The 12,373-nt window shown below is 41.5% G+C and overlaps 1 protein-coding gene across 1 annotated transcript in view; it reads left to right on the forward strand.

Moving 5' to 3' along the window:
• Window positions 1-12,314, forward strand: part of PGM2L1 (phosphoglucomutase 2 like 1) — a 29,714-nt gene extending 17,400 nt beyond the window's left edge. Inside the window, exons 4-14 of the mRNA XM_035343824.1 lie at window positions 171-255; window positions 1,183-1,266; window positions 2,297-2,490; window positions 3,438-3,627; window positions 3,849-3,946; window positions 4,726-4,906; window positions 7,074-7,167; window positions 7,752-7,881; window positions 8,395-8,584; window positions 8,680-8,813; window positions 10,452-12,314. Coding sequence (XP_035199715.1) covers window positions 171-255; window positions 1,183-1,266; window positions 2,297-2,490; window positions 3,438-3,627; window positions 3,849-3,946; window positions 4,726-4,906; window positions 7,074-7,167; window positions 7,752-7,881; window positions 8,395-8,584; window positions 8,680-8,813; window positions 10,452-10,554 — 1,483 coding nt within the window. The 3' untranslated portion in view covers window positions 10,555-12,314. The remainder of the gene's footprint in view (window positions 1-170; window positions 256-1,182; window positions 1,267-2,296; window positions 2,491-3,437; window positions 3,628-3,848; window positions 3,947-4,725; window positions 4,907-7,073; window positions 7,168-7,751; window positions 7,882-8,394; window positions 8,585-8,679; window positions 8,814-10,451) is intronic.
• The last annotated feature ends 59 nt before the right edge of the window (window positions 12,315-12,373 follow it).

The raw sequence follows: 12,373 nt of genomic DNA on the forward strand, positions 1-12,373 counted from the left end.
ACCGTTTTACTTGATTGTACAAACTGTAGGATGCAACTATTTGCGTAAGCAGAGGACAAACGGTAGAGGGATTTAAGAAACGAGTGCAATGACAAATACCATAATGCCCTGTAGCCATTGGTTGTCATGGGAACTTGGGCTGACTGACTATTTTATTCTCATTTTGGTAGACTTGCAAAGCTCACTGCAGCTGTCCTACTGGCTAAAGATGTACCTGTATACTTCTTTTCAACATACGTCCCTACGCCTTTTGTGGTGAGTCATCTCCTTCATTTTGTTGAACCCCGCCGTTAAGGGAGTATTTAAGTTTACTGGAAACGTGAACTAGCAATTATCTTCTCAAATTCCTGCACTTAAATGGAAAAACAGAGGATGCTCGGTACACTTGGCTCTTCAGGGAGACTAAAAAAGAACGCTGCTGAATTCTGAGCGCAGATAGTCGCAGTCACATTTCACCCTGGGCTGATACGCAAGGCAATGGTCACTGTAGTCGAGGCATTGCAGGCTACAGGTGAAGCATTCTGCTCTTCTTTTACTCCGTGCTTAAACATCTGAGCATGGTTAGGGATCAAACATCATATTTGCATGGGTGTCTGACTATATACACATACATAGGAACAGAATGTTTAAAAATGTGATTTCTACTGCTTAGAGCAGAAGAAATGGACCGCATTCACTTCTAATATCTCAAAAAACAAAGCTTTCTCTTCTAGTCAGAGAAGCTTTTTCTTACAGAGTTCTAAATCTTTTTCTATTTTGCAAGTTCTAGTCTGCTCGGGTGCTATTGATCTAGTTTCTAGCTCCAAATACTCATTTTTCAGCAAGTTTTTTTGGTGAGTTCCTTCATTCTATTTCGGACTTCCTCTCTTTCACAATACTAATATAATCTAAGTGTAGGCTTTCTTCAGTTGGCCGGTTAACAACTGTGTTTATGGAGTTGGGAAATAGAATCACGTTGTTGTGCAACAGCATAGAAATACTCCGAATAATCTCTCTCTCTGTTGCTAGCTACAGAGAACAGAACGGAGAGCATTTGTTTATACGCTTTTCAAATAAGCTGGTGAAACATGAAGAGCTGTTTCTCCTGTAGCATCCTTTTGCATAACTCTCCTAACACTAAAATGTTTTCGTGCCAGCTGCAGAATTCTTGGGTAAGTCGACATTTCTGGGTGTCTTTTTCAGCCCTATGCTGTTCAGCAGCTGAAAGCTGTTGCTGGCGTGATGATCACAGCATCCCACAACCGTAAGGAGGACAATGGATATAAGGTAAGGCTTAACCCTGGAGCTTGTAGCACATGGCACTTAGCTGCCTTCCAGTAGTACCTGTGCGCCTTAGGTGCACTGGGAGGCATTTTTGGCTTCTTCTGAAGCACGTGTGCTTGTGCGTTAAAAAGAAAAACAATTTCAAGTAACTCATCCTTCTATAACCTTCTGAATTGTGTGTTTTTTTTCTGAGACTAGAGCCAAAGACCACGCTGCTTCCGTGTCTTGAGCACAAGTGTGTTGTGGCGTGTGTAGAGTCAAGTTAGCAGCTGAGGGAATGCCTAAACAACTTATTATCCGTTCACCTCTCAGATTTAAAAATGAACTTAAAACCGAGCTAGAACTTAGGTGAATTAGTTAACGTGGTGGGTAGCTATACTGAAGGTGGTGACAGTTTCATAGTTGATTAATAACACTGAGTACCTATGGGTTTCATGAAAGCTAGTGAACAAGAAAAGAGACGGATTGGTCTGAATAAAAAGTCTACACAGTGAATCCAGCCATGATGTTGGAAATAACACAGGCAAACAGTCATCTGTACGATTCTTTAACAGAGCCTTTCTTTTAGTTCACGGTCTGATATTTCCAGCTGGAAAGATTACAGTTGCTCAGTTATGGGAAGAACAAGTACCTCGACACAGTGCTTATCTGTTTTTCGTTTGAAAACAAGCTGTTTTTTCAAAGGCAATGCCAGACTATGCAGAAGATAACGTTTTCTTTCTGTTCCACTTAGTACAACAGCGTTAAATGTAGGCTTCCCAGTTCTGTTTTTTTCATGTCCTGATGATTTCAGTCATAAAAGCTGAATAATATTTTTGAAAATGGGTCATTTGCTTAGAAACTATCATTACATAAATGCAGCCATAAACTGCTGTGTGATCCAAAATGACTTGAGAACTGGATGAGTCTGATTCTGCGCTTTTATCTGTGATTTCAAGACGCAGGAAAGATGTGGAATGCTACAGAGAAGAGAACTCATGAAGTTAGTAGTATTTGTAAATAAACAGTCTTGTTTTCTTTAAATTCATACCAGGTTTATTGGGAAAATGGAGCACAGATCACATCTCCTCACGATAAGGAAATTATAAAATGTATAGAAGAGTGCGTTGAACCATGGAACGGCTCCTGGAATGACAATCTCGTGGATACCAGTCCTCTTAGACAGGATCCTCTGAAGAAAATTTGTGACTGTTACATGGAAGATCTGAAAAAGATCTGTTATCATAGGTACTGTATAAAAATAAAATGTACTTAAATTATGTTTTTAAGCAAGCTCTGGATTACCATGTGGAAAATTGAGCGCTGACAGGTACGACTCATACTCAATGGGCTGCTGCCATACGTAAATGCTTTTTTTTCTGAGGAGGGGTATAGGGCATGGGCTGCCTTCCAAAGTTTTAGTGATTTTGGACTTAGAAGTAGCAATTGTATTGTCATAGATCAGTAGCTTGATTTCTGCCTTTATGGTTCGCAGAAGTTGGGTGTTCGGCTCTGCCACAGACATCACTGCCTGCTTCAGGCCACTGTCCTCTGCTTTTACGGTGGAAAGAATTTTATCTCTGCATTTGTCTCACCCAGTCCCTTTTCCAATGTGTCACTAAGTTAGGTGATCATGATTAGGATAGAATCATGTAAAGCAGCTAGCTTCAGACACAAGTCCAGTCACTGCCTTTGAGAATTAAATAAAATGGCTCACGTGTGTGTATTATTGCAGCCTAGTGTTCAAAGAATTCAGAAGAAAATGCAACAATTTAGAGTACAGAAGTGTACATGTGTGAAACAGAGCAAGGTGATTAAGCTTAAAGGTTAGGTGGGACAGAAGATGAGTAAAAGGAGGAGGTTGAGTAACCTTGGTGAAGTAGAGCTGGTGTAAGATCTTCAGGATGGTGGAAGGGTTTGAGTTTGATGTAGAAATGAATAGTTCAGCCTTAGGAGTTATTCAGCCAACTCAGCGGTAGGTAATTATCTAACTCTCCGGGAGTGGGGGAACTTCAAACCAACAATTTTTAGAGAAAGTCCGAGTGGGCACTTCTTATTCTTTTTCTTTAAAATTAATGCAGAAATCAGGGGAATAGGATAAAGTGTAATTGCATTTTCTTTTCTCTTGCTTTCTGACATGAAAGTGGTCTTGCAAAATAACTGCAGTCTTACTGAATTTCTTCTTTCCTTACTAGGGAACTAAACATGCAAACAAATTTGAAGTTTGTTCATACCTCGTTTCATGGAGTTGGACATGACTACGTGCAGTTGGCTTTCAAGGCCTTTGGCTTTCAACCCCCCATTCCAGTACCTGAACAAAAAGATCCAGATCCAGACTTCTCTACTGTCAAATGCCCAAATCCCGAAGAAGGAGAATCTGTGCTGGTATTTTAGTTTCTACTTCATCAGATTTATGTATTTCTGTGGCTTTTCCTTCATTTACATGCACTACTGTGGTGAAAAACAAATTGGGGAAGGGACAGGGAGTACCTGGCTTTCAACTGTGTTTACGGACTGGGCAATCTGTATGATTTTCTGTGTGTTAGGTGTAAATTAACTAAGACTGCATTTATTTCATTTCCTGCCCCCCACCTGTCTGCCACTAGGAGTTGTCACTGAGGCTTGCAGAGAAAGAAAGCGCTAAAGTAGTCGTGGCCACCGATCCAGATGCAGATAGACTGGCAGTGGCAGAACAGCAGGACAAGTAAGTAATGGGACCTTTTATTTCTCTTAATGAAAACAGGTAGTGAACGTTGCAGAATGACCCAATCTGGTAGGCACACACCTTAAACCCACCCTTTCAGTTAGTTGTGTGGATATTTTTCATGCTAGCCTCAATTTCTGGTATAAATCTACCTCCAATAATGTATTTTAAATAAAATCAGTTGATACAAAAAAAAAACAGCTGAAATAGTAGTGTTACAGCAAAAGGCCAAGTAAAACTTAAGTGAAAAGTTGAGTGGTTGCTAAAGATAGAATTCCAAGTGGAAAAAGTAGTTTCTGCTTTTTCATTCCTAGTAGGAAAATAAATGTTGCCTTGGGACAGTTAGTTGTTTGCTTTTTTATTTTCCTGGCTTCTTTATATTGAATATAAATTATTTTTCTTCCACTAACAGGCCAAAATGCCAATAATTGTAAGTAGTAACTGTGTAGTGCACAGCTGTGCAGGCATTGCCTGACTGTCGTGCACAGACTGTATAGATTGCTCTACTTCCATCCAATAAATTATAAGGTGTTTGCAAGTTGATAGTAAGGAAACTTAATTGATACCTTTTGCTTGCAAAATAGAATGTACTGTGCTCGTAAATCATTGAAATGTGATGAATGTGGAGTCCTGTTTAGTATGGCTTTGTGTAAAGCAGCTCGTCAGTAGTGTGCTCAGATTCCGGTTGATCCAGTGACTGCAGAAAATACTTTCCCTGAGTGCATGCTCCTAGGAAACTTGAAAGGAAACTTAAATTTTCTATTTTGTTTTGTTTGCAGTGGCTGCTGGAAAGTGTTCACTGGCAACGAGCTAGCAGCTTTGTTTGGGTGGTGGATGTTTTCATGCTGGAAGGAAAACTGCTCCAAAGATGCTGATGTGAAGAATGTTTACATGTTAGCGACCACAGTTTCCTCAAAAATTTTGAGGGCAATTGCACTTAAAGAAGGATTTCACTTTGAAGTACGTGTGGGTTTTACTGATGCCATCTTGCAGAGTAAAATCTGATTGCTGTACATTCTCTCTCTCTCTCTCCAACCCTTCACTTACAATTTTATGAAATGAAAAATAACTTCCAGCTTCTTGGCTGGGAGTGTTTATGCATCCCAATACGCAGAGAATGCTGTTTCACCTAGACAAGCCTGATTTCAGTATCAGGTAGACTGGCATCTGCAGCTTGTTTCTCAATGCACCTTACAGGGAATGCAGATCAGCTGAAGTTGATACCGTAGCCTGCAAGCAGGCTGTAACAGATGACATAGAACTTAAATTACATGTAATGAAATGCTTTTGTCTTGGTTCTTGTCCTACAGAAATTCTTCTGTGCAAGAGAATGAAAGCTTGTGTAACTTTGTTTACTACAAAAAGTGTGGTTTTTGATGGGTTTATAATAAGCACTTAAAAGTAGGACAATATTCCTTTAGGTGCTGAGATGGCTAATAGGTTTTAAATTTGTTTGTACTTCAGATTGTGACAGACATGTTCATATCCTTAATGTTGTTTCATGAAGGACATAGAAACCCAGAACCATTAGGGTTGGAAAAGCCCTCCAGGATCACCTGGTCCAACCACCCCCTACCACCAATGTCACCACCAAACCCTGTCCCCAAGCACCACGTCCAACCTTGCCTTGAACACCCCCAGGGACGGGGACTCCACCACCTCCCTGGGCAACCCGTCCCCAGGCCTGACCGCTCTTGCTGAGCAGAAATGTCTCCTCATTGCCAACCTGAGCCTCCCCTGGCACAACTTGAGGCCATTCCCTCTGCTCCTATCACTGGTTACCTGTGAGAAGAGGCCGACCCCCAGCTCCCCCCCCTTCCTCTCAGGCAGTTGCAGAGAGCAATAAGCTCTGCCCTGAGCCTCCTCTTCTCCAGCCCCAACCCCCCCAGTTCCCTCAGCCGCTCCTCCCAGGCCTTGTGTCCCAGGCCCTTCCCCAGCTTCGCAGCCCTTCTCTGGACACGCTCCAGGGCCTCGATGTCCTTCTGGCAGTGAGGGGCCCAAAGCTGACCCCAGCACTCGAGGTGCGGCCTCAGCAGAGCCGAGCTCAGGGGTACGATCACCTCCCTGGCCCTGCTGGCTGCACTGCTCCTGACACAAGCTAAACAAGAAAATGAGGGCTGCTCCTGCTGAATGACAGTTGTTATTTTAGTTCCTCCATTCAAAGTAAGTACTTGTTCTGATACTGAGGCTGTTGGATGTTAGCCACAAGAGATGCAAATACTCTAAAGCTTAGCACAAACATACTAAGATTCAGGTCTTGTTTAATGCACACATTGAAATTAAACCTGTTAGGAAAAAATGTTCCGCCAAACAATGAGGAATTAAAAAGTGAAACTGAAGCAATGCTGAAAGCTATTTTGTTTGACTTTCCAAACGTGATTAATCCGGATGAGTATCACCGCCTTGTAGCAGATTTCATTATCTCACTAAATGCTGTTCATACTTTTTTTATATCAAGGAACAGATTTGTCCGGAAAACAGCTGGGAATTTATAGAACCCCTTGGTGTCCTCTGAGAGCTTCCTTTCTACGTACTTTCCTTTTCTTTGAGTTCCGTTTCTAAAATCTTTACTGCTTTTACATGATTTAAAGAACATAAGCGGTGCTTTTCCCTTCCACCACCCAAAAACTGCTGTCAATTTTCCTTTACATGGTTCTCTCATTTTATAAGATCTTCCTGTAGCACTTACCAGGTCTCAGACATAACCGCAGTCTCTCAAGCTCGCTTACTCCTTGACTTAATATTCAGCTCCCAGTTGAGTATTCAGTAGTAAAATGCTACCTGGTGTCACTTTGCCTAAGATTCATAAGCTAAATTGAAGGTCTGACTTGTCCACTGTCCCTGTTCTGTTGATCAGTTAATGAGGTTAAATTCAGGAAAACTATTTCATGAAAGTAGGAAAAACATCCTTTAGCTTTAACTCAGCAGACTTTCCCTTTGACCTTAAAATCCTGAATACATCCAATTTTTTCCCTGCTTCTCTGAACTTCCAAGGCTGACATGAAAGATTGCAATTTAAGGAAGTATCCTGGAGGTGAAGGGAGCACTGGTTACACTCTCTTGTTTGACTAGAAACTAAGTAGAGAGTTTGTATACAGTGCAATTATTTTTTTCCCCTCTGTTTCAGGAAACACTCCCTGGTTTTAAGTGGATTGGAAGTAGAGTGAAAGATCTCCTAGATAACGGAAAAGAAGTTCTCTTTGCCTTTGAAGAGTCTATCGGTATGTATATGACTGTCACTCCAAAATGTCAAGGGCTGTACAGCAGTAAAAAGGAGTGGTCTTAGTTGTGAAAACAAATGCACAAGCACTCCTTGTTCTCTATTCTTGTTACTCTCATCAAATCAACTTGACAGCTATCATAGTAAATGCTGTCTGAACACTTCCGATCCCATCAGATCTCTAGTCCTGATACTGTTCTTGTGCAGCTCCCTGATGCAAACCTGTTGTAATAAAGGTCCCGAGAGCCAACCTGCTGCTGCTTCATAGCATTTTAGCCAAGGTTAATTTATTTCCTGCTTCAGAAACGGCCTGTAGGAAATGTAGCAGTGGGCAGTAATGGCGTTAGCTACCTTATGGAGCTGTGTGAATATTCCTGCTGACCTTGTCTTGAGTGCTCTGTTTGCCTTGCTACGCTTGCTGACACGACTCATCAGTTCAGAGCTACACCGTGAGCATTTCAGCTGTAGGGATTCTCCACTTCTTAGGATGAATGGCAGCTTTTTAGGATAGCATATTCACATACTCGGTCAATCAGTATAATAGTACGTCAACTTAGTTTTCCACAATCAGGTTTTTGTTTCTAGGCTTCATGTGTGGCACGTCGGTGTTGGATAAAGACGGTGTAAGTGCAGCTGTGGTCGTAGCTGAAATGGCAACCTACCTGGAAAGCAAGAACCTGTCGCTGGCACAGAAACTCATTGAGGTATATGAAACGTAAGTTGTGTTTTTCATTAATATGTTCTACCTAAGTATTTTGGAGGTTCAGACTGGACGCTAGGAAAAAATTCTTTACTGTGATCGTGCTCAAACGGTGGAATTGGCTTCCTGGTGAGGTGGTTGATGCCCCATGCTTGTCGTTGTTCGAGAGAATGATTTGGATAATGTCCTTCATAATGTGCTCTAACTTCTGGTTAGCCCTGAAGTGGTCGGGCACTTGGACTTCATGTTCTTAGTTCAGTTGAAAGGGACCCCCCCAATTCTGTTCTAACCCGTTGGCTTTTATTTCTCTGTAACTGAAACCTGTGCTGGAATTTAAAAATACCTTGAGATGTTCTGAGTAATGCAAAAAATCTGCTTCAGAGGCCAAATATTTGCCTATAAATATCTGTGTTCCCACAGAGCTGAATTCTTTTTCTGTTGTTTTTCTAAACAGGGACTAACTTTTGATACCAAATGTGCAGCGAACTTCTGAATCTTTTAACTGAAAAAAAAATCATTTTCTTGTAGGTATGGATATCACATATCAAAGACTTCCTATTTCTTGTGCTATGATCCTCCTACTATCAAAAGGATATTTGAGAAGCTTCGGAACTTTGATGCCCCTCAGTCTTACCCAAAGTTTTGTGGTATTTACAATATCCTACACGTACGAGATATTACCACTGGCTATGATAGCAGCCAGCCGAATAAGAAATCGGTGAGCTACGAAGAACTTTTGCAGGAGAGGTCCTGTTTTTGAAGAGATTGGAAGCTAAATTCACCCCAAGTAATACAGTTGTGTTGTTTGTGTAGGTGCTGCCGGTGAGTAAAAGCAGTCAGATGATCACTTTCACATTTCAAAATGGTTGTGTTGCCACCCTTCGGACAAGTGGAACAGAACCAAAGATCAAGTACTACGCGGAGATGTGTGCGCAGCCTGAACAGAGGTCAGTAGCTGGACTGCGTGCACGTGTTTCAAGGTGCCTTTGGGCTGAAAGGACAGCACTGAGGCATCAGTTCCTGCGTGGAGAGGGATTCCTCTGTTGCTTTCTTAGAGGCCTTAGCTGGCTGTTCCAGCCTCTTAACTGGCCAGAGTGATGCATGTTCCTGCTCAGAAGAGATCCCCTCTGTAGTGGATAAGCCAAAAAGTTGAATTTTAAGCATCCGTTACTGTAGGAGACTTCTTTTATTAACCAAATTGCTCATCCTCTTGGAATTAAAACATAATGAAGTTGTGCTGCTGCTGACTAGTTAAACTCCTCGTGGATTCCTGTTGCGTTTGGGAATCTGCTGTGTTGCTTCAAGGTACTGCACAGTAATTAGAGGTCTGTTCCATTTTGATAACCACGTGGTTTTAGCTTCTTTGGTTAAAAAATGTTTTTGAAATCATACTTTTTTTAATGCTGTACACAGACGTGCAGATGAGTATCTTAGGTTCTCAGTCGAGCTAAGACAGAGCAGAGAACTTGAAAATAGCACAAAGGAGCCTATGATTCAGTATTTGTTTCTACTTCTGGGCAGGAATTCAGGATGAACGCATTTTTATCTCTGACCAAAACATGCAGTTATAGGCAGGCAGTGGATGTTGGAAGTTTGACTTTGCTTGTAAAAATGTGCATGCGAGTTGGATGCACGGGTCGATGCCTAGCCAGGTTTCCAGAGGATGCTGAATTATCTGTTGGGCTTTTGCTGTTCCTTCTGGTAAGTCAGCAAAATACACCCACCTTTAATTTCAGTAGTGCTGCTGGTTAATGGCAATCACGATCTGGAATGTGAAATTGAAAAGCTTTCAAGCTTCCCTGGTTGAAGGCATAAAATGTTCTTTAGGTGCTTCAGAAGGTACTTCTCTCCGTAATTGCTTTGCAAATATTTTTGAGTTTCTGTTCATTGATTATTCTTAAAAGCTGAGCGTCAGGAAAGTCAGTTTTGTTGCAGCATTTTTGGGTGCATTTTTTTAAAAGGAGGTGGTGACCTGAAGGGCACTGATGTGTTGCAAGTTCTGTACGTGAGCAAAGCAAACGTAAGTAAAAAGCCTGTTTTGCCTCTTTTTAAAAACAGGCTGAGTTCCCCTTCCTCCTGTGAGACTTCTAGGGTAGGAAAGGGAGTATACAGCTTGAAATTGGGAAAGGATCAGTGCGTTAGGGTGTCTTGTGAGCGGTGACACTTCACCTGATTATTCTACCCCCTTAATTTGCATTTTAGTCAAAATACAGTCACGTGCCCTTGAAGGGCAGCTGAACTGCTTGTAGAGAAGAATACGGGGCACCAACCTCTTCTATTAGTAGCTCATTCTGACTTTTTAATCAGCGGATAATCGGTGTTTTACCAGCCTTGCACGGGCTTTGCAGCGTTTAGTTCTTGTGCTGTCTTGGCTGGGAAAATTATCACCCTCTAGTGGTGATTTACCAAAACCTACCAGATTTACCAAGCGACAGGAAAGTAGCTCGGTAAAGCAAGCAGGTTGGAGTCTTGCTGTGTAGGGAACATAAGAAAACTACTCCATCACCAACAGATCTTGCTGTTTTTTAATTTATATTTTAAATGGATGCTTGGTGTTAACCTCCGACGTCTTATTCTCTTTCTAGTGACAGAACCGTGCTGGAAGAAGAACTTCAGAAGCTTGTCGGAGCTTTGATTGAGAGTTTTCTTGAACCTGATAAGAACGGACTGATCTGGCGCTCCGCTTAGGTCTCCTGGATAAAGAAGGGACTGCTTGCACTGCGTTACTTCAAACAAAGGAACCAAGAACAGGACTTGACTGAATACGTGTGTGTGTGTGTGTGTGTGTGTGTGTTTAAACAAGCAGCTACATTTTTATTCTATAACGAAGAAGCATCCTTTTGTCAGAACTCTGGGCTAGCAAACTAGGATAAACGGAGAAAGTGGAAGAGGGGTGGAATTGATTACCTGGACTTTCCTCTTCTTTTGACCAAAAGACTAATTGACCCGCACCAATGCGAATGAACTGCCACAGCAGCTTTAAAAGAGTTGTCTGGGTCTCGTCTTAAACTAATTTCAGGTATCCAGCACCTCTTCTGTGGCTTTAGAATGGAATAATCGTAGTGTTTGAAGGAAGCCATCACCCCAAGCTGACAAAAAAGCCTGCTTCTTCCTAGCTGTTCTGCGTGACTGCTGGTGGTGTTCTTACAGGTCTTAATTTCCAACCGTGTTGAAGTAGAATTCAGTGCTTGGCATATCTGCTGTAGACCAGTTGTTCCCATACAACGTTTTTCAGCTCCTTAAGTATCCTTCTGTTGTTAAAGGTGCTCTTGCTGTGGTGTTTCTTTCCTGTGCGTATCTTAAAATATTTTCTGGAGAGTGAAATGATAGTGGCAACACATGCAGTTCCACTTGCAGGCTGTTCTTTGAGTCCCGTGGTGCCTTTCCAAGGCTTCCAAAGGAGTAGAAACCTGTTCATTTCTTGGTTCAGTTGCCTGTTCTAACCATTACAGGCTTTATAGCTGGTTTTTTGGTCCCGTATCTCTGAAGGGACTTTACTTTTTTTTTTTTTTTTTTAATAAAGGTTTCAGAAATTCAGTAACTTTGTATGAAAATTCCAGCTAGTGACTTTTTTGGGACTTCTTTGGTTTTGATGGCTTGAAGTCAGAATGTCCCTGTGTTTAAAGAAACAAAAGCAGGGGGGAGAATTGAGGTCAGACTTTTTACTAAATCTTAGTGTCACGTCTTATAAACTACCTTCTGTGTTCGTTTAAGGCACAATTTTTACTTCTCACTATTTTCTGTCTTTGGGCAGAAAGTGATCCTCTTAATCACTTTTTTCTAAAAAAAAGATAAAACAGTAATACTGATACAGAAGCGTGTAGATGTGTACCAATTCCAAATATGAAAGCCATGTTTTGGCACAGGAAAGCTCTTAAAGATGCTTTAACTGAAACAACACTGAGGAAAAACTGGATATTGATTAACTGAGAACAATATTCATTAGCGTTTTCTACTAAATTGCCAACAGCCTTCAAAATCAAGTCAGTGATCTTGTGGACATCTGTCCGCTCTCTTTACAGTAATTAAAGAGAAGAAATAGGTTAAAAACTGAACTGCAGGTTGCATGAGAAGAACCTAAGGTGCACTGAAGTTAAAGCCATCGCTTTCCCCCTGTTAAATACCTAAACTCGTCCTCCACCTTCTTGTCCCTTGCAGCTTGATGCCGCAGGACCATGCGGAGTGGTTTTGTATGTGTTGCACCTAGACGGCTTTTAAAGAGCACCGAGGTTCCTCTGTCTGTGCGGGTATCGGGTATTTCATGCTGGTAGAAGCTTTGCACTATAACCGTGGATAAGTATTTTTGCCGTATGTGAACGTACATGTACCGCAGAAAGTCTGTGTTGCACAAACTCGTACTTACCACCGATATTTATTTATTTTTTATTTTAAGAGAAAACGTTTCCAGAATGTTCTGCAACTGAGTGAAATGTTTCTGATGCCAAAAACCTCTTTTTTTTTCTTCCTGATTGTACGTGTGACTGAAGTGATGAGGAAAATGGGTGAA

This window comes from Oxyura jamaicensis, chromosome 1, assembly GCF_011077185.1.
Source record: "Oxyura jamaicensis isolate SHBP4307 breed ruddy duck chromosome 1, BPBGC_Ojam_1.0, whole genome shotgun sequence".
In the NCBI taxonomy this organism is placed as follows: Eukaryota; Metazoa; Chordata; class Aves; order Anseriformes; family Anatidae; genus Oxyura; species Oxyura jamaicensis.